The 27611-nt window shown below is 48.2% G+C and overlaps 1 protein-coding gene across 1 annotated transcript; it reads right to left on the minus strand.

Annotated features, from left to right (window-relative positions):
- Positions 1 to 15: 15 nt before the first annotated feature.
- On the minus strand, positions 16 to 27611 carry SPATC1 (spermatogenesis and centriole associated 1). Its single transcript, XM_055546808.1, has 6 exons — positions 27401 to 27611; positions 6829 to 7056; positions 6400 to 6726; positions 5783 to 6295; positions 5535 to 5674; positions 16 to 345 (listed from the first exon to the last, which is right to left on the minus strand). Exons 1-6 carry the CDS (start codon positions 27609 to 27611, stop codon positions 16 to 18), a joined length of 1749 nt encoding a protein of 582 aa, XP_055402783.1.

Consider the following 27611-nt stretch of genomic DNA (forward strand, 5'->3'; position numbering starts at 1 on the left):
GCTTTAATGGTGGCGTCACCAGATGAACATGGGCTTGCCATCATCGTGGGCCAGCTGGCTGAGGCAGGAGAGCAGCAGCAGTGCGTCAGTGAGCATGCTGGGGTGCACAGTCTCCACCAGCACACGCTGCAGGAAGTCCACTGTGTAGGAGCCACCCTCGGACGCGGCCAGCTCCGGCCGCTCCCGCAGGATGCCGTAAGCGTTCACCAGCTGCTCCGTCAGCGCCGGGTGCACCCGCCCGTTGTAGCCCAAGCTCTGCAGCCGGTTCATGATGCTCACGTAGCGCTGTGTGAGCGTCTGGCACAGCTCCTCGTCCAGCTTGTGGTCACTGGGGTTCAGGGAGGCCTGAGGGGACAGCAATGGTCAGGGACCCTTGACTCCACCCTGGCCCAAGAGCAGGCAAGCACATGGGGGCAAAGGAGACCACGGGGGTGTGGTTCCTCCAGGATCATGGTCGGAGGGCGGGACCTGCAGGGAGGTGTCCTGGAGGCCCTGGCCAAGGCGCCTCTAGGGATCCAGGGTGGGGGAACCCTGTGGGCTGAGCCTGAGCTCAGAGCTTCCAGCGGCCCCAGCACCAGCTCCATCCACAACCTGGAACTGGACTGAGCTGGGGCCACAAGCCGCAGAGGATGGAGGGCGTGGCTGCTGGTGATGAGACACCAGGGGACCTCCCCCAACCCCCAGGGTTGCCTGATTGGGAAAACACCACCCAGGGTCTTTCCCAGGCCTCCTCCTGGGTCCGGCCCTCCTACTTCTCAGGCTTTTCTCTAGGCCCCCTGTCCCAACACCCCATCCTTAGCATCTTGTGCCCACACCCTGCGGGGGTCCCTTCCAGCCCTCACCATGTGCTGACAACCCTGGGCCCAGGGCCGAGGCCCTGAGTCCCAGAACTGCTCTCACTCGGGCGCCGGCTCTGGCGTCTGGGCCTGAGGTCGGTCTTCACCCTTTGTCCCTGCCGGGCTGGGCCTGCACCCCCTCTCCCAACCCCTCCCTCCACTGCATTCTGGTGCCCTCAACTTGAAGTTCTGCTGAAGCAATCTCGAGGTCTTAATTTTTGAACAAGGAGTGCTGTGTTTTCCTGTGCACTTGGTCCTGCAAATTCTGTACCTGTCGCTGGTACCGCTGCCCCCAGGCCCATGAAACAGTGGGTTGGCAGTGCATGGAATTGGCTGGGTGTTGCCCAGTTAGAGCCCCTGTGTGGTTCCCGCTGCTCCAGCTCCAGGGCCAGGGCTGACCCTCAGGGCCCCCATCTGGCCCTGCTCACCCTCTGCCCGCAGTTCCCTAGATGCCACCTGCTAGGGTCGCCCAGTCCGCTCAAGCATCGCCTTCTCCAGTTAGTTCCCTGTCTGCCCCTCCCTGGGTGGTCATGTGAGCGGAGCACCAGGCTCATGTTAGGGTTCAGCCAAAGCGACCTCTGACTTCTGGCAGGGGCAACCCTGAGCCACTTTGCAACACTGGGACAGGCCTGTCTTCCTGACCTGGGTTCCACCTGGCTCCATCTGCTGGAGGCCAGCAAGGTGGAGGCTGGAGTGCTGGAGTATTGGCGGAACTATTGACTTTCTTAAACACTGAAAAATTGCCGTACAGACCTTCTGCCTCCTCTTCTTGCCTCTTCTCTGGGGAGTTGCATTTAGGGCTGTGACTATTGCCCAGTATAAGTAGAAACAATCCGGCAGGGCGAAGAGTGGTGGGGAAGGGGAGGACTTGCACAGCCCAGGCACTGAAAGGCCGAGCTTATTTCCATTTAAATGGGCAGTTTTAAACAACTAAAAACCTCTTTCCACAGTTTGATGTCTAATCTACATGGGCAACTAGACTTTACCTTACAATTTAATGTAATCTTTGCCAACTAGATATCAGACGCAGCATTTTAGAGACATAAATATTGTGCTTCTCTGTGTCATGTGCCCATTTTTGAATAGCCGCCGTGCCTGCATGCATGACACAGCAGGAGTGGTAGCTGTGGTCCAGGACAGGTCAGTTCAGTTCAGTTCAGTCACTCAGTCGAGTCCCATTCTTTGCGACCCCATGGACTGCAGCACACCAGGCTTCCTGTCCATCACCATCTCCCAGAGCTTGCTCAAACTCATGTCCCTCGAGTCAGGGATGCCATCCAACCATCTCATCCCCTGTTGTCCCCTTCTGCCTTCAATCTTTCCCAGCATCAAGGTCTTTCCCAGTGAGTCGGTTCTTTGAGTCAGGTGGCCAAAGTATTGGAGTTTCAGCTTCAGCATCAGTCCTTTGAGTGAGTATTCAGGATTGATTTCCTTTAGGATTGACTGGTTTGACCTCCTTGCTGTCCAAGGGACTCTCAAGAGTCTTCTCCAACACCATAGTTCAAAAGCATCAATTCTTTGGCACTCAGCCTTCTTTATGGTCCAACACTCACATCCATACATGACTACTGCAAAAACCATAGCTTTAATTATTTGCAAATTTGTCAGCAAAGTAACGTCTCTGCTTTTTAATATGCTGTCTAGATTGGTCATAGCTTTTCTTCCAAGGAGCAAGTGTCTTTTAATTTCATGGCTCCAGTCACCATCTTCCATGACTTTGGAGCCCAAGAAAATAAAGTCTGTCACTGTTTCCATTGTTTCCCCATCTATTTGCCATGAAGTGATGGGATCGAATGCCTTGATCTGTGCTTTTTGAGTGCTGAGTTTTAAATCAGCTTTGAGCAAGCTCCGGGTGTTGGTGATGGACAGGGAAGCCTGGCATGCTGCACTCCATGGGGGTCCCAAAGAGTTGGACACAACTGAGCGAGTGAACTGAAGGCAGCTTTTCCACTCTCCTGTTTCACTTTCATCAGGAAGCTCTTTAGTTCCTCTTCGCTTTCTGCCACAAGGGTGGTGTCATCTGCATATCTGAGATTTATTGATATTTCTCCCAGCAATCTTGATTCCAGCTTGTGCTTCATCCAGCCTGGCATTTTGCATGATGTACTCTGCACATATGTTAAATAAGCAGGGTGACAATATATAGCCTTGATGTACTCCTTTCCCAATTTGGAACCAGTCCATTGTTCCATGTCCAGTTCTAACTGTTGCTTCTTGACCTGCATTCAGATTTCTCAGTAGGCAGGTAAGGTAGACTGGTAGTCTCATTTCTTTAATAATTTTCCACAGTTTGTTGTGATCCACACAGTCAAAGGCTTTAGCCTAGTCAATGAAGCAGAAGTAGATGTTTTTCTGGAACTCTTTTGCTTTTCCTATGATCCAGTGGATGTTGGCAATTTGATCTCTGGTTCCTCTGCCTTTTCTAAATCCAGCTTGAACATCTGAAAGTTCTTGGTTCATGAGCTGTTGAAGCTGGCTTGGAGAATTTTAGCACTACTCTGCTAGCCTGTGAGATGAGTGCAATTGTGTGGTAGTTTGAGCCTTCTTTGGCATTGCCTTTCTTTGGGATTGGAATGAAAACTGACCTGTTCCAGTCCGGTGGCCACTGCTGAGTTTTCCAAATTTGCTGGCGTATTGAGTGCAGCACTTCCACAGCATCATCTCTGAGTATTTAAAATAGCTCAGCTGGAATTCTGTCACCTCCACAAGCTTTGTTCATGGTGATGCTTCCTAAGGCCCACTTGACTTTGGACCGCAGAATGTATGGGTCCAGGTGAGTGATCACACCATTGTGGTTATCTGAGTCATGAGGATCTTTTTTGTAAAAAAAAAAAAAAAAAAAGATCTTTTTTGTGCAGTTCTTCTGTGTATTCTTGCCACCTCTTCTTAATATCTTCTGCTTCTGTTAGGTCCATACTGTTTCTGTTCTTTATTGAGCCCATCTTTACATGAAATGTTCCCTTGGTATCTCTAATTTTCTTGAAGAGATCTCTAGTCTTTCCCATTCTATTTTCTTGTATTTCTTTGTATTGATCACGAAGAAGGATTTCTCATCTTTCCTTGCTATTCTCTCAAACTCTGCATTCAGATGGGTATGTCTTTCCTTTTCTCCTTTGCCTTTTGTTTCTTTTCTGAGCTATTTGTAAGGCCTCCTCAGAACCACTTTACCTTTTTGCATTTCTTTTTCTTGGGAATGGTCTTGGTCACTGCCTCCTGTACAGTGTTACGAACCTCCATCCATAGTTGTTCAGGCACTCTGTCTATCAGATCGAATCCCTTGAATCTATTTGTCACTTTTACTGTATAATCATAAGGAATATGATTTAGGTCATATCTGAATTGCCTAATGGTTTTCCCTACTTCAATTTAAGTCTGAATTTTAGCTCCCAAGACAGGTCAAGGGTTGTCAAACTGCATGTTAGCAATGTGGGCTTGCTAACACCAGCAACACAAGGATACCAATAGGGCAAAGATGGGAAATGTCCCCAGCTCAACCTGTAAACCAATGAAAATCCAAACATTTGAACTGGATTTTTCTTAGAACTTGACAGACCCTGAAATTCTTACTGAAGAGCGAAGGGCCAAGAGGAGCTACTACAGTCTGGAAGAAGGATGCCCAGGCTCCCTCTGCAGCTGGATTAGGACATCGGCTTGTGGCAGGGCTGGAAGGGAGGACCGGAGCCCACACACGTGGACTGGAAGAGGGGACTGAGGTGGGGCTGGCAGCTCCAGTCTTAAACAAGACTTGACAAGCACAGATAAAGGAAAAGGCAGATAATTCTGGCCACAGTAAAATTAAAAACCTAAACGGACACCTTAACAAACGGAGAAGGCAAATGCAACCCGAGGCACCGATGAGCCCATTGTAACCCAACGTCATTTCTGCCGACTCAGACTCAGGCTGACAGCCTCGCCAAGGAGGAGGACTGCCTGAGAGGAAGGGGCAGAGAGGGCTCAGTCCTGGCGGATGAACGCTGAGAGGCAGAGGCTGCCACGCCCACCCCCGATCCACCCTCTTGCCCCCTACTCCAGGAAGGGCATGCCTTCGCTCATTTTGGGGGGCAGGGCTGCAGGGTGTCCGGCCCACACCCCCCCACCCCCAGGCTCCCATTCGTCAGTGCCTAGTACACAGTGGCGGCAAGAAGCACCCAGACTCGTTTGGGAAGCACTGTCCTCCATGTCCCTTGGGGGTAGTGGGCTCAGTGGAGGGCAGGCTGGGAATGGACTGAAATTAGCCCAGCCTTAATGGCCACTAGGCTGCCAGCTACTCAGAGGCTCTGAAACCGGCCTCCCCGGTGTTCACCTGTGACCCTTGAGGACTCAGACCCCTCGGGGAAGAAGGCTGAGGCCTCAGCTCTGCCAGCCTGGGGAAGGGCCACTGGGAGCAGGGTACGGAGGTCCAGAGGCCACAGCAGTGAGAAGGCTGGGAGCGCACATCTGACCCTGTGGGGGCCCTCACTGCTCTGCTCTTTGGGAAGGCCTCCCATGGGGCTGGGACACAGGCCCCTGCAGCCGGGCACCCTGGACACCTGCTGGCCACTGGACTGAGCACTGGGCTTCCTGCATCCCTGGGTGCCTTCAGATTCTGCTGTGCTCTGCCTGGCTGGCCCCCAGAAGCCCGTCGAGAGCCAGCAAGCTCCCCACCCTTGCAGTGGCGGGCAGACCCTCCAGTGGCCAGTGGGGATGGGCAGGACACACCTGGATGATCTTCTCCGGAATGTTGGAGACTGTGAAGCCATAGAGCCTCACACGCTCGGGGAAGATGCTGGACAGGATCCTGCGGTCCAGCTGGAAGGCGATCTCCCCCACCAGCCTCTCCCAGGCTAGCTGCTTTGATTCTGGGGACAACAGGGGTGGACAGAGTGATCAGTGGCTGTGGCCAGCAGCCCAGGGGGTGCCTGGGAGGTCTCCATGGGCAGCAGAGGGGACTCCAGCCTCGCGCTGACCTCGAGAGCTGTCAGGGAACTTGCTGCTCTTGCGGTGGGCTAGCTTCCGCTCCAACTCCAGGATGCTTTTCCGAGACTGCTCTGGGCCGCGTGGACCACGGGTGTCGGTGACTGAAGCCGGGGAGGACGAGGTTCGCGGTGGGGAGCGGGGGTTGCGTGGAGGGGAGTGAGGGGTGGGCGAGGGCCGGGATGGGGAGTGGTGCGTTCGGGCAGAGGGGTGCGGCGTGCTTGAGGGGGCATAGCTGGTGGTCACTGGGGGGGTGGGGGTGGGGGCAGAGGTGAGGATGGCCATGTTGGAGGCAGTCGAGACAGGGACAGAGGCAGGGATCACTTGTCCCTGGGGGCCGCCAGGCTGTGTCTGGGCATCTGAGGTGCCATAGGAGAAGGCTGTCACGGGGCCCGGAGTGCCCAGGGCACCAACAGGGGTGGAGGTCTGGATGGGTGCACCCACAAATGTCATGCTGAGGGGCTCCGGCTCCTGGGTTGGCTGGGGGTGCTCAGTGGAGAGTGGGACTAGTGATGTGCGGGAGGGGCAGAAAGGAGAGGAGGCAGTTTAGAGTGAGGCAGGACCAGGGACTGGCCTGGCAGGACCCATCCCCCATCCCCGCATCTGTTACCTTTGGAGGTGGCAGAAGGTCCCCTGTCAGCCGAGGGGTGGGGTCCTGGGGGATATCCTCGGAGCGGCTCTGCCAGCCTCACCCGTGGGGCCTCCGACAGCACCAGATTGTTCATGGGGTTGGCCAGAACGTTCTGAGAGACACCTAGAGGGGTGGCCGTGGAGGTGAGCAGGGGGGTGCTCAGGGAGAGGACCCCCGAGCCTGTCATAGGGGGCATCAGGGGGCCATTCTGAGACACAGCTAGGGGGCCCACCAGGGGGCTTCCTGGAGTCAGGGGGCCGGTGGAGGGCAGGCCCAGGGAGCTGGTTGGTGTGCCCCCTGGGGGCACTGCCACGGGGCCCACCAGGGGGCTGCTGGGCATCAGGGAGCCGGTGGAGGACAGGCCCAGGGAGCTGGTTGGTGTGCCCACTTGGGGCACTACCAGGGGGCTGGCCAGATGGCTGCTCAGGAGGCTGGTGAGTGGGCTGCTCTGGGAGGTGGGCCCTGGGCCGGGCAGCAGCGTGTTGAGAGGGCCTGCCAGGGGGCTCACGATGGGGCCTGCCACGGGGCTGGGCTGCGGGCTGTTTAGCACGTCGGCCAGGGGTGCCAGAGCCACAATCCCCACTTCTTCCAGGATGGGTTCGTTTGCTGCTGCCGGGGACGGGGGCAGGAAGACACCTGGGGGACACAGAGAAAGCACTGAGACGCCAGGCTCTCTCCCACTGTGGCAGGGCCTGGACCACGAGGCCCATCTGCCTCCGATGAGCTGACCAACTCTCTGAGCCTCCCCTCTAGGCGGATCCCACGCGAGGATCTGGCTCCTCGTCTCTATCCTCTGAGGGCACCTGCTTCCTCCCAGGATCACCTCCCTAAACGCCTGCCCCTGCCGCCAGGACCTTCCACGCTACCTGCCCCTCAGACAGGCCACTGCCCTCTGCCACAGGCCCTGACCCCTCGCTGAAGAGGGGACGGTTTGAACACACAGGTGGCCAAGTTGACCCCTCTGTGCCCTGGTGGGGAGAGGTGGGCCCGGGCCTCCTGACCACTGTCCTCCTAAGGACAGCTGAAGCTCACAACATGAGGGACCGTCAGGGGGCCGGAACTTGAAGTGGCTGGAGCCCAGGGTGTGCCTGGCCCTTGCCTACCCGCAGAGGATGCGGCTGCAGGAGGGCCTGCTGTGCCCACCCCCGCATGCGGCCTGGGGGCCCGTTTGCCCCTGGTTCCTGAGGAGACTGCCCCGGAATGACCAAGTGACCCCTGTTGGAAGGAGAAGTCCCCTAGGGAGGGCGTGGGAAAGGCATCTGTGAGTGTGCAGTTTGATGGAAGCTTCCACGTTATAAAAATAAAAGCAGAACATGCTTATGATCAGAAAAGAATGGAAATTCAGACAAGTCAAAAAGCGATGAACACCACTGGTTGACCTGTCACCCTGCAGTGCGTCGTATTGCAAAGCCCTGTGTGCGTGGCCTTGAAGACGTCTCCAGGTGGTTATGCGGGTCAGGGGCTGGCAGACCCCTCTGTAAGGAGCTGTGAAGACCTTCTCCATGTGTCTGTGCGGGTCAGGGGCTGGCAGACCCCTCAGTGAGGAGCTGTCTACAGACCTCCAGCCTTCCTGGCCACTCCTGCTGCAGCTTCTCAGCTCTGTCATTGCGGCTTGAAAACAGCCACAGACAACGTGGAAACAAATGGACGTGGATGCATGGCAGCAAAAATTCATGAATGCTAGTATTTGAATTTCATGGGCTTCTTCCATGTTGTGAAATAGTCCTCTCCTTTGATTTTTCTCTCAGCCATTTAAAAAAAGGTGAAGCCAGCTGTTCCTGGCTCCCAGGCCACGCACACGTGTGCACTGACTCTATGTCCCTATGTCCTTATGTGCCCCGTCTCTAGGAGATGCTCCCTCCAGCTGTGTCATTCTTGGAAAACAGTGCTTATTTGGCCACGGTGGTTTCCATCTTGTGTACATGCTATTATTTATCAAGCCAATTTCAGTTGGGGGATTCTATTGATTCCAGTTTTCCCAGGAACAAAAATGCTACTATATAAATCTTTGTTATTCCCCCCCACCCCCGAAAACAGACATTTTACAGTTTCTCGATGCACACTGCCAAGCCCCTCTGCTTTAAGACCCCTTAGAGCATCTGATGTTCCCTTCGAAGTCCTGGGTGTGGTACATTGGTGCTACACTACCAGGACGTCCCGCCAAACATTTTAAGTTTTGTTATTTTTTCCAAACAAATAAATTAAAATTTCAGAATCAGTCTTTGATGATTTCTTGTTTTGACTTTTTGGGATTTTTGCTTTAGGATTGAGGAGGCAGTAAAGCTTGTGGCCTGAAGGGAAGAGCCCATGGGGAGGAAGTGTGTGAGGGACTGGGCAGTGGTGGGCCAGAGGTGGTAGGGCATGGACATCCCAGCTGAGTGTCCGTCCTCCTCGGCCCGTCTCCTCTTCCAGGAGCCTGGGGTCTGGATGACTCAGGCAGCATCTCCAGGACTCAGGAGAGAAGACAGTCTCCACACAGTCGGTCCTCATGGTCTCTGAGACCATCTCACTGATGCCCCCACCACGCCCTTGCCTCTGTCTTTGCGTTGGCTGGTCCCATTGCAATCCGCCTGCAATGCGGGAGACCTGAGTTTGATTCCTGGGTTGGGAAGATCCTCTGGAGAAGGAAATGTCTACCTAATCCAGTATTCTGGCCTGGAGAATGCCATGGACTGTATAGTCCATGGGGTTGCAAAGAGTTGGACATGACGGAGCGACTTTCACTCACTCATTTCCGCCTGGACTGTTCTTCCTGTGTGCCTGATTGGCTCTGCGCTGCCACTCATCCCCCATGTGAGACCTTCTCAGGGAGGTCTTCCATCCAGAATTGCCAGGTTCCTTCAGGCCACCTGCTCCTTCCCCTCTCCTCAATGACTTCCTTCTTGGCACTTATCCCGCTCTAAGGCCTCTGCAACGACCTACTGGTTCGTCCTGGCCCCTCAGTTAGCACGGACGCTCCATGAAGGCAGGGCTTTGGCTGTGTGCCGCTGCTGCCCTGTGCCTGGAACAGTGCTTGGGCCACAGGAAGTGTTCAATAAATATGAAGGATATGATTATATATGAGCACAGATGAAACCTGAGATTTAAAAAAGGGTCAGTCTAGAAAGTGAGAGGGTGGAAAAATATAGTCCATACAAATGGGAAGCTAAAGAAAGCTGGAGTAGCAATCCTCATATCAGAAAAAATAGACCTTAAAACAAAGAATATTACAAGAGATAAGGAAGGACACTACATAATGATCAAGGTATCAATTCAAGAGGAAGACATAACAATTGTAAATATCTATTTACACCCAACATAGGAGCACCTCAATACATAAGACAAACACTAACAGACATAAAAGGAGAAATTGACAGTAACACAAGAATAGTAGGAGACTTTAACACCCCACTCTCACCAATGGACAGATCATCAAAACAGAAAATTAATAAGGAAACACAAGTCTTGAATGATACATTAGATGCAATGGATCTCATTGATATATTAAGGACATTCCATCCAAATCCAGAAGAATATACCTTCTTCTCAAGTGCACATGGAACATTCTCCGGGATAGACCACATCTTGGGTCACAAATCCAACCTCAGTAAATTTAAGAAAATTGAAATCATATTAAGCACCTTCCCCAACCACAAGGCTTATGAGACTAGATACCAATTACAAGAAAAAAACTGTAAGAAGCACAAATACATGGAGATTAAACAACACATTTCTAAATAACCAACAGGTTACTGAAGAAATCAAAAGGGAAATCAAAAAATTTCTAGAAACAAATGACAATGAAAACACAACAACTCAAAACTTACGGGACTGAGTTACTGTCAATTTCTCCTTTTATGTCTGTTAGTGTTTGTCTTATGTATTGAGGTGCTCCTTATGTATTGAACTGCAGCAAAAGCAGTTCTAAGAGGGAAGTTTATAGCAATACAATCCTACCTCAAGAAACAAGAAAAACATCGAATACACAACCTAACTTTACACCTAAAACAAGTGGAAAAAGAAGAAGAACAACAAAAAAAACCAAATTAGTAGAAGGACAGATATCATAAAGATATGAGCAGAAATAAATGAAAAAGAAATGAAGGAAACAATAGTAAAGATAAAGCTAAAAGCTGGTTCTTTGAGAAGATAAGCAAATTGACAAACCTTTAGCCAGATTCATCAAGAAAAAAAGAGAGAAGAATAAAATCAACAAAATTAAAAATGAAAAAGGAGAGGTTACAAAAGACAATGCAGAAATACAAAGGATTATAAGAGGCTATTATGAACAACTGTATGGCAATAAAATGGATAACATGGAAGAAATGGACAGATTCTTAGAAAAGTTCAATCTTTCAAGACTGAACCAGGAAGAAATAGAAATTATGAACAACCCAATTACAAGCACTGAAATTGAAGCTGTGATAAAAAAAAATCTCCCCCAAAACAAAAGCCCAGGACCAGATGGTTTCACAGGAGAATTTTGTCAAACATTTAGAGAAGAGCTAATGCCTATCCTTCTAAAACTGTTTCCAAAAATTGCAGAGGAAGGAACACTTCCAAACTCATTCTACGAGGCCACCATCACCCTGATACCAAAACCAGACAAAGACAACACAAAAAAGAAAATTACAGGCCAATATCACTGATGAACATAGATGCAAAAATCCTCAACAAACTTTAGCAGACAGAATTCAGCAACATATCAAAAAGCTCATACACCGTGATCAAGTTGGTTTTATTCCAGGAATGCAAGGATTCTTCAATGTACACAAATCAATCAATGTGATAGATCATATTAACAAATTGAAAGATAAAATGCATATGATAATCTCAATAGATGCAAAAGAAGCCTTTGACAAAATTTAGCACCCATTTGTGATTAAAACTCTTCAAAAAATGGGCATAGAAAGAATTTACTTCAACATAGTAAAGGCCGTATATGATAAGCCTACAGCAAACATTATTCTCAATGGTGAAAAACTGAAAGCATTCCCCCTAAGATCAGGAACAAGACAAGAGTGTCCACTTTCACCACTATTATTCAACATAGCTTTGAAAGTCCTAGCTACAGCAATCAGAGAAGAAAAAGAAATAAAAGGGATCCAGATAGGAAAAGAAGAAATAAAGCTCTTTGTTTGCAGATGACATGATACTGTACAGAGAAAACCCTAAAGATAGTACCAGAAAATTACTAGAGCTAATCAGCGAATTTTGCAAAGTTGCAGGATACAAAATCAATTCACAGAAATCACTTGCATTTCTATATACTAACAATGAAAAATCAGAAAGAGAAATTAAGGAATCAATCTCATTCACCATTGCAACAAAAAGAATTAAATTTCTAGGAATAAACTTACCTAAGGAGAAGGCAATGGCACCCCACTCCAGTACTCTTGCCTGGAAAATCCCATGGACGGTGGAGCCTGGTAGGCTGCAGTCCATGCGGTCGCACAGAGTCGGACATGACTGAAGTAACTTAGCAGCAGCAAGGAGACAAAAGAACTCTACATAGAAAATTATAAGACACTGATGAAAGAAATCAAAGATGACATAAACAGATGGAGAGATATTCCATGTTCCTGGGTAGGAAGAATCAATATTGTGAAAATGACTATTCTACAAATTCAATGTGATCCCTATCAAATTACCAATGGCATTTTTCACAGAACTAGAACAAAAAATTTCTCAATTCATATGGAAACACAAAAGACCCCAAATAGCCAAAGCAGTCTTGAGAAAGAAGAAAGGAGCTGAAGGAAGCAACCTTCCTGACTTCAGATTATACTACAAAGTTACAGTCATCAAGACAGTATGGTACTGGCACAAAAACAGAAATATAGACCAATGGAACAAGATAGAAAGCCCAGAAATAAACCCATGCACCTGTGGGTACCTTATTTTTGACAAAGGAAGCAAGACAGCCTCTTCAATAAATGGTGCTGGGAAAACTGGACAGCTACATATAAAATAATGAAATTAGAACACTTCCTAACACCATACACAAAGACAAACTCAAAATGGATTAAAGACCTGAATGTAAGACCAGAAATGACAAAACTCTTAGAGGAAACAAAGGCAGAACACCCGATGACATAAATCAAAGCAAGATCCTCTATGACCCACCTCCTAGAGTAATGGAAACAAAAACAAAAGTAAATAAGTGAGACTTGATTAAACTTAAAAGCTTTTGCACAGCAAAGGAAACTATAAGCAAGGTGAAAAGACAGCCCTCAGAATAGGAGAAAATAATAGCAAATGAAACAACCGACAAAGGATTAATTTCCAAAATACGCAAGCAGCTCATACAACTCAATGCCAGAAAAACAAAGAACCCAGTCAAAAAGTGGGAAGAAGACCTAAGCAGACATTTCTCCAAAGAAGACATACAGATGGCTAACAAACACATGAAAAGATGCTCAACATCGCTCATTATTAGAGAAATGCAAATCAAAACTACATTGAGATAGCACCTCACACCACTCAGAATGGCCATCATAAAAAGTCTACAAGCAATAAATGCTGGAGAAGGTGTGGAGAAAAGGGAACGCTCTTGCACTGTTAGTGGGAATGTAAATTGATACAGCCACTATGGAAGATGGTATGGAGATTATTTAAAAAACTAGGAATGAAGCCACTATATGACCCAGCAATCCCACTCCTAGGCATATACCTTAAGAAACCAAAACTGAAAAAGACACATGTATCCCACTGTTCACTGCAGCACTATTTACAATAGCTAGAACATGGAAGCAAGCTAGATGTCCATCGACAGATGAATGGATAAAGAAGCTGTGGTACATATACACAATGGAATATTACTCAGCCATAAAGAGGAGTGCATTTGAGTCAGTTCTGATGAGGTGGATGAACCTAGAACCTATTATACAGAGTGAAGTGAGTCAGAAAGAGAAATATGGTATTCTAACACATATACATGGAATCTAGAAGAATGGTACTGCCTATAGGCAGCAATGCAGAAACAGATATAGAGAATAGACTTATGGACATCGGGAGAAAAGAGGGTGAGCTGTATGGAAAGAGTAACATGGAAACTTACATTACCATACGTAAAATCGACAGCCAACGGGAATTTGCTGTATGGCTCAGGAAACTCAAACAGGGGCTCTGTATCAACCTAGAGGGGTCGGATGGGGAGGGAGATGGGAGGGAGGTTCAAAAGGGAGGGGATATATGTATACCTATGGCTCATTCAGGTTGAGGTTTGACAGAAAACAACAAAATTTTGCAAAGCAATTATCCTTCAATAAAAAAAATTAAAAAGAAAAAAAAGGGTCAGTCTAGGAATCGTTCACAGAATGACCCTATAAACTGTGACCCCTGTGCCAGCCATGTGAGATCCCAAACTCAGTCAGATAACAGGTAACTAGCTGAAGGAGTTGTGTGGTCCTTAGAACACAGAGTGCAAAATTCATCGGCAGGTCTACAAAAGTCGATTGTATTTCCATATACTATCAATGAATAATCCAGAAGTAAAATTAAGACAATAGCATCAAAAAGAGTAAAATATTTGGGAATAAATTTAACAAAAGATATGCAAAACTTATGCTCTGAAAACTATTAACATTATTGACAGAAATGAAAGAAACTCTAAATAAATGGAAAATATCCTATGTTTATGGATTGGAAGACTTAATATTGTGAAGATAGCATATACTCCCCTAGTTGATTTACAGATTCCATGAACTCCCTATCAGAGCAATAAAAGAAACAATAAGTTGGATTTCATCAAAATTAAAAGCTTTTGTGTTTCAAAGCACACTATCAAGAAACTGAAAAGACGAAATGGGAGAAAACATTTCCAAATCATATATTTGATAAGGGACTTATATCCAGATTATATAAAGAACTCCTACAACTCAATAATAAAAACCAAATAGTCCAATTTAAAAATAGACCAAAGATCTGAACAGGCATTTCTCAAGGACGATATAAAAATGGCCAATAAATACATGAAAAGTTGCTCAATCTCATTAGTCATCAGGGAAATGCAAATTAACATCAGAATGATATACCACTTCAAACCCACCAAGATGGCTATAATCAAAAAGTCAGAGAATAAGTATTGGCAGGATGTGGAGGAGCAGAAATGCTCCTGCAGTGCTGGTGGCTTACGTAAAATGATGCCGCTCCACTGGGACACAACCTGGCAGCTCCTCAGAGTTAAACCGAGGGCTATATAGGACTCGGCAGATTCACGCCCGGCATTTAGTCGAGAGAAATGGAAACACATATGCACACAAAAACTTGTACATGAAGGCGTACAGCATCATTATTAATAATAGCCAAAAGGAGGAAACAGAAGTCCACGAACTGATGAATGGATAAATGAATGTGGTACATCCATTAATGGAATATTATTCATCCATAAAAACAATGTCCCCCATCTCCCACCTAGAAGTACTGATTCATGCTATAACATGGATAAACCTTGAAAACATTATGCTAAATGAAAGGAACCAGCCATAAAAGCCACTTATATATGAATCCACTTATATGGAATGTCCAGAACAAACATCCATAATAGCAGAGAGTAAATTAGTGGTTGCTTAGAGCTGAGGAGGATTGAGTGGTAGGAATGTGATTGCTAAAGGATTTATTTTTGGGGTGATGAAAGAGTTCTAAAACTGATTATGGTGGTTGTACAAATCTGTGCATATATCAAAAAATATTAAATTGTACACTTTAAATGGGTGAATTGTATGGTATGTATGTGAATTATATCTTTTGTTTGTTTGTTTGTTGGCCTTGCCTTGTGGCATGAGAATCTTAGTTCCCTGACCGGGGATTGAACCTGTGCCCCCTACATTGGAAATGCAAAGTCTTAGCCATTGGACCACCAAGGAAGTCCAGTGAATTATATCTTAATAAAATTGTTATTAAGAGATACCTGAAGTAACAGGGAAAATTGGCTTTGGAGTACAAAATGAAGCAGGGCAAAGGCTAACAGAGTTTTGCCAAGAGAACGCACTGGTCATAGCAAACACCCTCTTCCAACAACACAAGGGACGACTCTACACATGGACATCAGACGGTCCATGAGATCAGATCGATCATATTCTTTGCAGCCAAAGATGGAGAAGCTCTATACAGTCAGCAAAAACAAGACCTGGAGCTGACTGTGGCTCAGATCACGAACTCCTTATTTCCAATTCAGACTCAAATTGAAGAAAGTAGGGAAAACCACTAGACCATTTGGGTATGACCTAAATTAAATCCCTTATGATTATACAGTAGAAGTGAGAAATAGATTCAAGGGATTAGATCTGACAGAGAGCCTGAAGAACTATGGACAGAGATTCGTGACATTGTATAGGAGGCAGTGCTCAAGACTATGCTCAAGAAAAAGAAATACTAAAAGGTAAAATGGTTGTCTGAGAAGGCCTTACAAATAGCTGAGAAAAGAAGAGAAGTGAAAGGCAAAGGAGAAAAGGAAAGATATACCCATCTGAACGCAGAGTTCCAAAGAATAGCAGGGAGAGATGAGAAACCCTTCTCTAGTGATCAATGCAAAGAAATAGAGAAAAACAATAAAATGGGAAAGACTAGAGATCTCTTCAAGAATATTAGAGATACCAAGGGAACATTTTACAATAAAGAACAGAAATGGTATGGACCTGACAGAAGCAGAAGATATTAAGAAGAGGTGGCAAGAATACACAGAAGAACTGTACAAAAAGATCTTCACAACCCAGATAATCACGATGGTGTGATCACTCACCTAGAGCCAGACAACCTGGAATGCGAAGTCAAGCGGGCCTTAGGAAGCATCACCACAAACAAAGCTAGTGGAGGTGATGGAATTTCAGTTAAGGTATTTCAAGTTCTGAAAGATGATGCTGTGAAAGTGCTGCACTCAATATGCCAGCAAATTTGGAAAACTCAGCAGTGGCCACAAGACTGGAAAAGGTCAGTTTTTATTCCAATCCCAAAGAAAGACAATGCCAAAGAATGCTCAAACTACCGCACAATTGCACTTATCTCACACACTAGTAAATAATGCTCAAAATTCTCCAAGCGAGGCTTCAACAATACATGAACCAAACACTTCCAGATGTTCAAGCTGGATTTAGAAGAGGCAGAGGAACCAGAGATCAAATTGCCCACATTTGTTGGATCATAGAAAAAGCAAGAGAGTTCCAGAAAACTATCTACTTCTGCTTCATTGACTATGCCAAAGCCTTTGACTGTGTGGATCATAACAAATTGTGGAACATTCTTAAAGAGATTGGAATACCAGACCATCTTACCTGCCTCTTGAGACATCTGTATGCAGGTAAGGAAGCAACAATTAGAACTGGACATGGAACAACGGACTGGTTCCAAATTCAGAAAGGAATACGTCAGGGTTGTATATTGTCACCCTGCTTATTTAACTTATATGCTGAGTGAGTGAGTGGGTGAAAATTGTTCAGTCGTGTCAGACTCTTTATGGAATTTTCCATACCAGAATACCGAAGTGGGTAGCCTTTCCCTTCTCCAGGGGATCTTCCCAACCCAGGGATCAAACCCAGGTTTCCCGAATCGCAGGTGGATTCTTTACCAGCTGAGCCACAAGGGAAGCCCTATATGCAGAGTACATCATTTGAAATGCCTGGCTCGATGAAGCACAAACTAGAATCAAGATTGCTGAGAGAAATATCAATAACCTCAGATATGCAAATGACACCACCCTTATGGCAGAAAGTGAAGAGGAACTGAAGAGACTCTTAATGAAAGTGAAAGAGGAGAGTGAAAAAACTGGCTTAAAACACAACATTCAAAAAATGAAGATCATGGCATCCGGTCCCATCACTTCATGGGAAATAGATGGGGAAACAATGGAAACAGTGACAGACTTTATTTTCTTGGGCTCCAAAATCACTGCAGATGGTGACTGCAGCCATGAAATTAAAAGATACTTGCTCCTTGGAAGAAAATCTATGACAATCCTTGATAGTGTACTAAAAAGCAGGGATATTACTTTGCATATAAAGGTCAGTCTAGTCAAAGCTATGATTTTTTCAGTAGTCATGTATGGATGTGAGAATCGGACCATGAAGAAAACTGAGAGCCAAACAATTGATGCTTTTGAACTGTGGTGTTGGAGAAGTCTCTTGAGAGTCCCTTGGACAGCAAGGAGATCCAACCAGTCCATCCTAAAGGGAATCAGTCCTAAATATTCATTGGAAGGACTAAAGCTGAAGCTGGAGCTCCAATACTTCGGCTACCTGATGGGAAGAACTGACTCCTTGGAAAAGACCCTGATGCTGGGAAAGACTGAAGGCAGGAGAAGGGGACGACAGAGGATGAGATGGTTGGATGGCATCACTGACATGAGTTTGAGCAAGCTCCGGGAGTTGGTGATGGACAGGGAAGCCCAGTGTGCTGCAGTCCATAGGGTAGCAAAGAGTCAGACATGACTGAGCCACTGAACTGAAAATTGTTTTTAACAAAAAGACTCATTGAAGGCATTTAGGGTTGCAGTGAAGACACTATCAAGGTTCAGGGGCCAATTAAGTGCATCCCTGGATGGCACTGCATGTTGTGTTGGTACAGCTCCTGGGGGAGTGTGTGTCCACTGCTTGGAGCCAAGACTGTTGTGGCCTCAGTCGTGGACACAGTGTCCACAGGTTTTTGGCCCATAAAGGCCAGCAATGAGAATCTCAGGATTGGCCTGTTGAAATTTTGGCTTGGGGGGTGGGGACACTTGAAAGCACAGAGTCCTCACCACTGGACCACAGGGGAATTCCCATGAACAGGAGTGTCCTGAGCCAACAGTGTCCTGGATCCCAGATTAAGCCTTGGTTTAAGGGATTTCAGTCCTATAGTTTTGTATTCTCAAGCAAAATGTGCAGGTGATTGATTGTTTTAACCTTATTATAATTTATGTTTCACTGATTAAGATTTGTGAGTTGAAATGTTCCTGGGTACTTTACCACATGTTTTTATTGTTGTTTAGTTAATTCGTATCTGATTCTTTTGCAGTTCCACAGACTATAGTCTGCCATGCTCCTCTGTCTATGGGATTTCCTGGGCAAGAATACTGGAGTGTGTTGCCATTTCCTTCTTCAGGGGATCTTCTGACCCAGGGATCAAAGACAGATCTCCTGCATTTGGCAGGTGGGTTCTTTACTGCGGAGCCACCAGGGAAGTCCCATGTTACTACATACCGTGTTAGAAACTTAAAGAGAGCTTAGATTCACCGCACTTATTTATTTTATACATAAGAATTGTTTAGGGTTCAGGAAGCTTTGTTACATAGAACAAAGTTGTTTTGTTTTTTTTTTAAGCAAATGTCTTATATTTACCAATTAAGTTTACAGTGTTTTAACTGTTTCCTACTCGAGTCTCCTGCCCCTCATTGCGTCGGTCAGCACGTGGCTACCATATGCTCCTGCCCTTGGCCAAGCCCAAGCGTCTTCTCCCCGGCCGGCCTCTGGCTCCGGGGGCCTGCGCCTCCGCAGCCGTCCCTCGGGGGCCTGCCGACAGCCCGCGGCCTCGCCGGCCGCGGAACCCTGACTCCCGCACGAGAATGCCGGCCCCAAACCCGGGTAAGGGGGACCCGGCCACCGAGACCCCAGCCACCGAGACCCCAATCCTCGTGGGGACGGAGACGTGGGACAGCCGAGGCGCCGGAGGTCCTACAGGGTGCCCTGAGAGGGTGGGACCTGACGGGGCGGGGCGCGAGCGTAGGGGCGGAGCCAGAGCAAGGGGCCCGCTCAAGGGGCGGGGTATGTGGGCGGAGCTAGCGTCCCGGGGCTGCCCTGGGGGCGGGGCCAGAGGGTCGTGCAGGGAAGATGTGGCTTAAGGCACGACCCCGGAAAGCCCAACCAACCAGTGAGCAAAGGCTGCCAGAGCCAAAGTTCAGAGGGTCAGCGGGCGGGAGGACGAAAGAGAGGAGGGTGTTGACAGATCCTGATGAGCGGCGGGTTCTGAGGTGGGGGCAGAGGTCCCGAAAGGGAGGCCAGAGCTGAGGGTTGGGCTGGGGTCCTGAGAGGGGTGGGGGGCGGTTCTGGGGGTGGGTCCCGAGAGGGGAAGTTCTGAGGGGGGACGGTTCTGAGGGAGAAGGATTCTGAGTGGGGAGGTTCTGATGGCGGGTGGGTCCTGGGAGGGGGGAGGGTTCTGAGGAGGGTGAGTTCCGAGGAGGGACGCGTCCTGAGGGGGCTGGTTCTGAAGGGAGACAAGGGTTCCAAGAGAAAGGCAGTTCCTGAGGGAAGGATGGCTTCCCACTAGGGGTGGAGCCAGGCGGGCGTAGGTTAACTCCCTAGGGTAGGGTGTTGGGTCAGGGGTGGGGTGTAGGGGTGGGGTGGGGGCATGGGGGTAGTATTAGGCCCGAGGTAGGAAATTGGGACCTGGGTGGGTCCTGGTGGGGGGATGACAAGAACACCTCCTGAGGTGAGGAAGGAGGTCCTGTCCTGGTAACAAGGTAAAAACCTTGGGTTAATGAAAGCTCCGAACTGGGAGGAGGGGGATGGAGATTGTGTGGAGCAGGGCTGGTAAAAGGCCTTTTGAAAAGGGGGAAAGACTGCTACCTGCCTGAGGAAACTTCCACCAGCCTGCAGAGCCCAAGGGAAGACAAGGGGCAGCAGGAGTGGGGGCCTGGGTGAGGACAGGCTTAGGTGAGGAAAGAGTGGGAAGTAGGGGAGGGTGCCTGGCAGAAAGAGCAACAGAAGCCCTCCTGCCCTGAGAGCCCTTCCTAGCCTAACCACCTGCCCTGTCCTGACCACCTCTGTAAGGAGGAACCACTTTGGTGGGCAGTCACTGTTTTAGTGACTTGAGCCCTCAGTGTAGTCTTCATTTCCTCTTTGCTCCAAATGCCCTGAATTTCCATCCATCTTCAATCTTTGAGACATCCTGGCACAGTCCCTGAGCCCTCAGGAGCATGAGGCCCTGCAGTCTTAATCCCATCCTGGCTCACCTCCCACCTGCCACGTTCACAAGGCCAAGGCCTAAATCTCTTGGCATTTCTTCCCTGTGAAGTTAATTCAGCCCATAGCCAATAGTTTACTGATTTCCTGTCATTCAGGTTGCCCAGTCTGCCCACAAAGTTGTACCTTCTGCCTTGCTTGCAAGATCCCTGCCAGCCTCTAGATCTCTAGTACCCTGGTCTCTTTATTTTCATCTATCTGACAGCCCAGCTGGTGCCTGCTTCCTTCTCTGATGTGCCCAAACTCTTGCTGAGAGGCCCTTACCTCCACCTGCCTGCTTTCCGGTGTCTGCCCTGCCCCACCCATCAAATGCTGCTGGAGAAGGTTGGTGGCTGCTGCCTGTATAATCCATTATGCCAGCATCCTTTGGGCCCATTACACACCTCCCAGGTTCTCCATTCAGTTCCTTCAGCCATTTTCACTTCATTTCAGACTTTCCTCATCTTTTTATCTCCACCATTGCTCTCACAGAATGAAAGTTTTACAGAGAAAATTAAAGCCATGGTTCTGGAGTTTCTTTAGGTTCCCACCTGGCATTCTCATGCCCCTTTCCTTCCTCCTTCCTTTCTCAGACAGGGGAAGAGATGTTCTTCCTTCAGTTAAGGCAGCTCTGCTGTAGAAAGTATCCCTTTTTTCTTTCGTATCTTCCCTTTACATAGAAATAAACTCAGGTCTCTGCTATCAGGAAAAGCAGCTCTGGACTCCAGGCCCCTCTCCAACTAGTGCCCGTCCAAACCCTACTTCATGAACTAAGTGTCAACCATCTATTCTCTCTATTTTCTCATTCACTCGTCACCTCACTTGGTGGGGCTTTCCTACTTACAATGGGGTTGAAGTCACTCTAGTCAAGGTTAATAATGCCAAACCATTAGTACTTTTCTTGCCTGACCTCTCAGGTAGCCTTTACTCTGTTGACAATTCTGTCCCCTTTGAAGCTGTCTCTTGGCATAATGGTGACATTATATCTTTGAGGTTTCCCTTGTCTGAATGCTCCTTTGCCAGCTTCTCTACCTGTCCTGACTCAAGACTTGTTCTCGCAACCTCTTCTTACTATTCATCTCTCTTTGCAAATAGTCTCACCCCCTCTTGTGACTTCAGTTATCAAAAACTCTTGGATCTTTTCTCTCTAGCCCTGACTTCTCCTTTGAGCCTCAGGCTCATATCTCCACTGCTTCCTAGATGCTCCAGGTGTGTGTCATGAGAATATCTTAGAGCAAAATACAATTTATTCTCTTCCCGCAAGACTGGACATCCTTCTCCCAGGCTCATCCTCATTGAGAGCACTAATGGAGGCTTTTATATAATATGTTAAAATAGTTAAAAGTTATCAATCAAGCTAACAAACTATTAAATTATGTTCTATTTGCTTACCTGCAAAATAAAGCTCTGTGACAACCTGGAAGTTCAGATTTGATAAGACTCTTGTACTCCCTGGGGTTCTGTGCCAGAATGCGGTGGCTTGGGGAGATCCGCCCCCTGGCCCCTGGGCCTCATCCTACACCCATTCTCTTCCGCCTGGGCTCTGTCCTGCACCATGAGGGGCCTGGCACGCATGCTGTGAGCACCCACAAGCCCAAGCTGACACCCTGTGTTCCTCCTAATGGGAGAAAGGTCAGAGGACTAGACTGGAGGGTTTAGGAGGTTGTGCTCTGCACAAGAGTAAGGGCAGAGAAGAGTAGGCCCAGAAAGAGGACTCGAAGGTCAAGTTCATAAGAGCATATTGAGACTAAGAGCCTGACTCTATGAGGAAGGCCAAGCACAAGGAATGGGCAGGGGGAACAGGCAGCGTGGGGAGGTGAGCGGCTGAAGATCTGCTGAGGCAGCTGCAGAGATCTGCCCCAGCTGCTGTGGGAGTGGAGGGCTCTGCGGTTCCAGGAAGTGATGCCCTCAGTCCCCTCAGCCACACAGACACGTTCTGGACTCTCATCCCTCACATCTGAGCTGTTCATTTTCTTACTAAGTCACTTGAATCAGTCCCTCTCCACTGCTAGTTCACACCATCATCTTCTACCTGGATGACTCAAGAGCTGCAGTCTAATTCACTTCCCTACCTTACTCTCATCTCCCTTGACTCCATTTCCCACAGCAGCGGGAATGGTCTTTCTGAAGCATAAATATGATTACTCCTTGTAGGAACCCGCCAGCGTCTGCTCACTGCCTTTGGGAGCAAGTCCAAGCTCCCCAGTATGTCCTTCACAGTCCTCAGCATCTGAGCCCTGCTGGCCTCTAACTGCATCAGCACCTCTCACTGACCCCAACCCCCTCAAGTACACTCACAAATGCAAACAGTACACACACACCTCACACTAGCACACAGAGCATACACACACTCTAATAGCCACACACCACACACTCATACATGTCCCACACTAAAACACACATTCACAAACATACTTACACAGTCAATTCTATTCTGTCAAAGTATATGATTACCCACATGCTATACACATAGCAACTCACAAGACACATACGCCACACATACTACACTCACACATTCACACACACACACCTTTTTTCATACTTGTACCACACACACTCCCAAGGCACACATGTTACACATTAGTCACTTACCCACCTATACCACACACTCCACACATACATCACATTATACACTCATGGGTCATACACACTAACACGACGTTCGCATGCTTACACACACCCCCCACTCCATACCCACACCCACACACTAAACACCATGCACACCACAGGCTTTAACCACACAATCTATTTCTCACTCCTGCGAACCTTTGGCCCAGGCCTTTGCACAGAGTGTTCCTCCCCCTGAAATGTGCCTTTCCCCCTTCAGGGCCAGCTGTCTGGGCTCGTCACCAGAAATCTTTTCCTAACCCTCCAAGCTTGACCCTTCAGAGTGGGAGAGCAGAAGTGGTCCAAGAATTCTCTCAAGAACCAAACTTAAAAGGAGAAGGCTTGCTTGGTTAGCTTGGGAGTTGGGAATCACAGTCTAATTTCTTCAAGTGTTCAATTCAGTTGCTCAGTCGTGTCTGACTCTTTGTGACCCCCATGGACTGCAGCATGCCAGGCTTCCTTGTCCATCACCAACTCCAGGAGCTTACTCAAACTCATGTCCATTGAGTCGGTGATGCCATCCAACCATCTCATCCTCTGTCGTCCCCTTCTCCTCCTGCCTTCAATCTTTCCCAGCATCAGGGTCTTTTCAAATGAGTCAGTTCTTCACATCAGGGGGCCAAAGTATTGGAGTTTCAGCTTTAGCATCAGTCCTTTCAATGAATATTTAGGACTGATTTCCTTTAGGATGGACTGGTTGGATCTCCTTGCAGTCCAAGGGACTCTCAAGAGTCTTCTCCAACACCACAGTTCAAAAGCATCAATTCTTCCATGCTCAGCTTTCTTTATAGTCCAACTCACATCCATATGTGAACGTGACTATTGAAAAAAACATAGCTTTGACTAAACAGACCTTAGATGGCAAAGTAATGTCTCTGCTTTTTAATATGCTGTCTAGGTTGTCATAACTTTTCTTCCAAGGAGCAAGCATCTTTTAATTTCATGGCTGCAGTCACTATCTGCAGTGATTTTGGAGCCCAAGAAAATAAAGTCTGTCTCTGTTTCCATTGTTTCCCCATCTATTTGCCATGAAGTGATGGGACCAGATGCCATGATCTTAGTTTTCTGAATGTTGAATTTTAAGCCAACTTTTTCATTTTCCTCTTTTACTTTCATCAAGAGGCTCTTTAGTTCTTTGCTTTCTGCCATAAGGGTGGTGTCATCTGTATATCTGAGGTTATTGATATTTCTCCAGACAATCTTGATTCTAGTTTGTGCTTCATCCAGTCCAGTATTTCTCATGATGTACTCTGTTCAGTTCAGTTCGGTTCAGTCACTCAGTCATGTCCAACTCTTTGCGACCCCATGAACCGCAGCACACCAGGCCTCCCTGTCCATCACTAACTTCCGGAGTCCACCCAAACCCATGTCCATTGAGTTGGCGATGCCATCCAACCATCTCATCCTCTGTCATCCCTTTCTTCTCTTGTCCTCAATCTTTCCCAGCATCAGGGTCTTTTCCAATGAGTCAGTTCTTCGCATCAGGTGGCCAAAGTATTGGAGTTTCAGCTTCAACATCAGTCCTTCCAATGATCACCCGGTATATAAGTTAAATAAGCAGAGTGACAATACACAGCCTTGACGTATTCCTTTCCCAATTTGGAACCAGTCTGTTGTTCCATATCCAGTTCTAACTGTTGCTTCTTGAACTGCATACAGATTTCTCAGGAGGCAGGTCCTGTGATCTGGTATTTCCATCTCTTTAAGGATTTTCCACAGTTTGTTGTGATCCACACAGTCAAAGGCTTTGGCATAGTCAATGAAGCAGAAGAAGATGTTTTTTTAGAACTCTCTTGCTTTTTTGATAATCCAATGCATGTTGGCAATTTAATCTCTGGTTCCTTTACCTTTTCTAAAACCAGCTTGAACATCTGGAAGTTTAAGGTTCACATATTGCTGAAGCCTGGCTTGGAGGATTTTGAGCATTACTTTACTAGCATGTGAGATGAGTGCAATTGTGTGGTAGTTTGAGCCTTCTTTGGCATTGCCTTTCTTTGGGATTGGAATGAAAGGCAGGACTTTTCCAGTCCTGTGGCCACTACTGAGTTTTCCAAATTTGCTGGTATATTGAGTGCAGCACTTTCACAGCATCATCTTTTAGGATTTGAGATAGCTCAACTGGAATTCCCTCACCTCCACTAGCTTTGTTCGTGATGATGCTTTCTAAGGCCCACTTGACTTCACATTCCAGGATGTCTGGCTCTAGGTGAGTGATCACACCATCGTGATTATCTGAGTCATGAAGATCTTTTTTTGTATGGTTCTTCTGTGTATTCTTGTCACCTCTTCTTAATATCTTATGCTTCTGTTAGGTCCATACTGTTCCTGTCCTTTATTGTGCCCATCTTTGCATGAAATGTTCCCTTGGTATCTCCAATTTTCTTAAAGAGATCTCTAGTCTTTCCCATTCTATTGAAGTATAACATTTCTTAAATATTGTATCTCCCCGAGCATATCATTTTTGTTGCTCTGTCTGTTGTCTCAGAATCATGGAAGTAGACCCTTTCAGAGGAGAGAGAACTTTGTGCTTGTGACCAGTAAGGGAGGACTGTGAAGCCCAGTTCCAGACCACAGCCAGGCTGGGAGGTGGGAAACCCAGCGGGCAGAAAGCAGGGGGAGGCAGCTTCCAACTGGAACTGGACGTAGGGGAAGGAGCCCAGACCTGAGGGGAATAGCCTCAGGTCAAAAGGTCGAGTTCTTAATCAGAAGCATGCCTAGTTTAGAGTGAGCTGAGTTCCAGGGACTCCTTGGCCTGATTACCACTTCTGCTGCTGCTGCTGCTGCTAAGTCACTTCAGTCGTGTCCGACTCTGTGCGACCCCATAGACGGCAGCCCACCAGGCTCCCCTGTCCCTGGGATTCTCCAGGCAAAAACACTCGAGTGGGTTGCCATTTCTTTCTCCAATGCATGAAAGTGAAAAGTGAAAGTGAAGTCGCTCAGTCGTGTCCTACTCTTTGAGACCCCATGGACTGCAGCCTACCAGGCTCCTCCATCCATGGGATTTTCCAGGCAAGAGTACTGGAGTGGGGTGCCATTGCCTTCTCCAGATTACCACTTCTAGTGGAGAGAAAAGCCCAGGTGGGCAGGCTGGCTGGAGGGCAGGGCCTGAACCAGACTAGGAGCTGAGATGGGGGAGGATGACCCAGCTGAAGGTGTTCTTGGAACTCAGAAAGAGGAGGGTTATCAGTCCCAAGTGCCGCGCAGCGACTTCCCTGGCAGTCCAGTGCTTAAGACTTTGCCTTCCAGTGCAGGGGACATGAGTTCGATTTCGATCCTTGGTCAGGGAGCTAAGACCCCACATACCTCGCGCAGCCAGAAAACCGAGTGGCACGCAGAGTTTGAGAAGGATGTGGCACCTAGAAAGCCACCTTTCTAGAACAGCGGAGTGTCAAGGTCCACTGCAGAGCTATGGAGCCTTAAGTGGTAAAGACTGAAAGACCAGAGTCCTCTTTCAGTGAAGGGGGCTGGCCTCACTCCTGTTGATGAGCGGAGTGGAGGTGGGGGCAGCAGGATGGCAAGGAGGGGGGTCTTTGATGGAGTGGGGGTCTCCACAGGGGTGCGTGGGTGCCAAGTGTGGGTGCAGAAGTGCACCTGGGAACTAGGCACACAGCCTTCTCCAGGACAGGAAGGACGTCGTAGACAGGGAGAGGATGTGGGTATAACAAATGCGAAGGCGTTTCGTCAGCTCCTTACCAGCATGCTCTGACAGCCTATTGCCACACCCTGGGAAGTTCTCTCTCTGATTGCTTCAATACCAGCCATTCTGTGCCCACAGCTTTCTGTTCTGGTACATCCCTTTTTGCCATCCCCACAGTCAACCGTGAAGCCTCTCTGGCTTCCTGGCCCCTGAACACCCTTCTGGCCCAGTCCCTAAGCTCCAGGCCTAGCTCTGAAGGTCATCACTTTATACACCTCTAACTTCTTTGCCAGTTTTTCTGTCTCACCCCGCTCTCAACATCCTCTCCAGCCCCAGGGGTGTCACGCATTAGTGATTTCCAACCTCAAGGCTCAGTTCTTGTTTCTCTGCTTGGCTTTTGGACTCAGGTGGCTAGTTGCCTTCTGGTCACCTCTGAGTGGAGAGGAACGGGGGAGAGGCCTGGGGTGCTGAGGGAGGGACGGAGGGGAGGGTAGGGGGGCGGGGTGGAGAAGCTGAGGGTGGGTGCTGAGTCGAGTCCAGTGGGGAAGCACGTTTGGGTTTCAGGGCTGGAAAAGTCAGTCTGTGGAGCTGCTTGCAAGTTCACCTGAGGGGAGGGTTCGGGCAAGGGTTCCTGCTGTAGGGCGAACGGGGCTGGCACCTAGTTTTATCCTTCTATCTTGACTGTCCTGTGTCCTCGTCCCTCCCCCCCTCCCCGGACCAGGGGGCCTGCTGACCTCATGTTTCTTGCTGTCTACGCCCTTCTCCCCAGACCTGAACACCAGACTCCCTCCCTTGTGGTTGCGGTCTCACCCTTCCCTCCCTGCTTTTCTTGAACTCAGCCTCTTGCAGTTACCCTGGTGTGGAGAAGCACTGGCCGCCGCCTCACTGAGCCCGCTGCTGAACCCGCTGATGCCCAGGCCGCCCGCCTGTGTCTTGATCGCTGACTTGAGCTCGTAATTCTCCCGAATGAGCCGCACCAGCTTCTTCAGTTCCTCATTTTCCCGCACCAGCCTCTCGATCTGATGCCGAAGCCCCTCATAATTGGTGAGTAGAGACAT

The sequence above is a fragment of the Bubalus kerabau genome, chromosome 14 (genome assembly GCF_029407905.1).
Source record: "Bubalus kerabau isolate K-KA32 ecotype Philippines breed swamp buffalo chromosome 14, PCC_UOA_SB_1v2, whole genome shotgun sequence".
In the NCBI taxonomy this organism is placed as follows: Eukaryota; Metazoa; Chordata; class Mammalia; order Artiodactyla; family Bovidae; genus Bubalus; species Bubalus kerabau.

Bases quoted from the DNA above. Each gene is read 5' to 3' on its own strand.
- SPATC1 (XM_055546808.1), bottom strand. From the start codon at position 27,611: ATGTCTCTACTCACCAATTATGAGGGGCTTCGGCATCAGATCGAGAGG. The intron at 7,057-27,400 runs GCAAGAGGCTGA...TGTGTCCCCCAG, and splicing joins TTCTCCACACCAGGGTAACT to GTGTCTTCCTGCCCCCGTCC. The intron at 6,727-6,828 runs GCCCCCTGGTAG...GCCCCGTGGCAG, and splicing joins CCTGAGCAGCCATCTGGCCA to TGCCCCCAGGGGGCACACCA.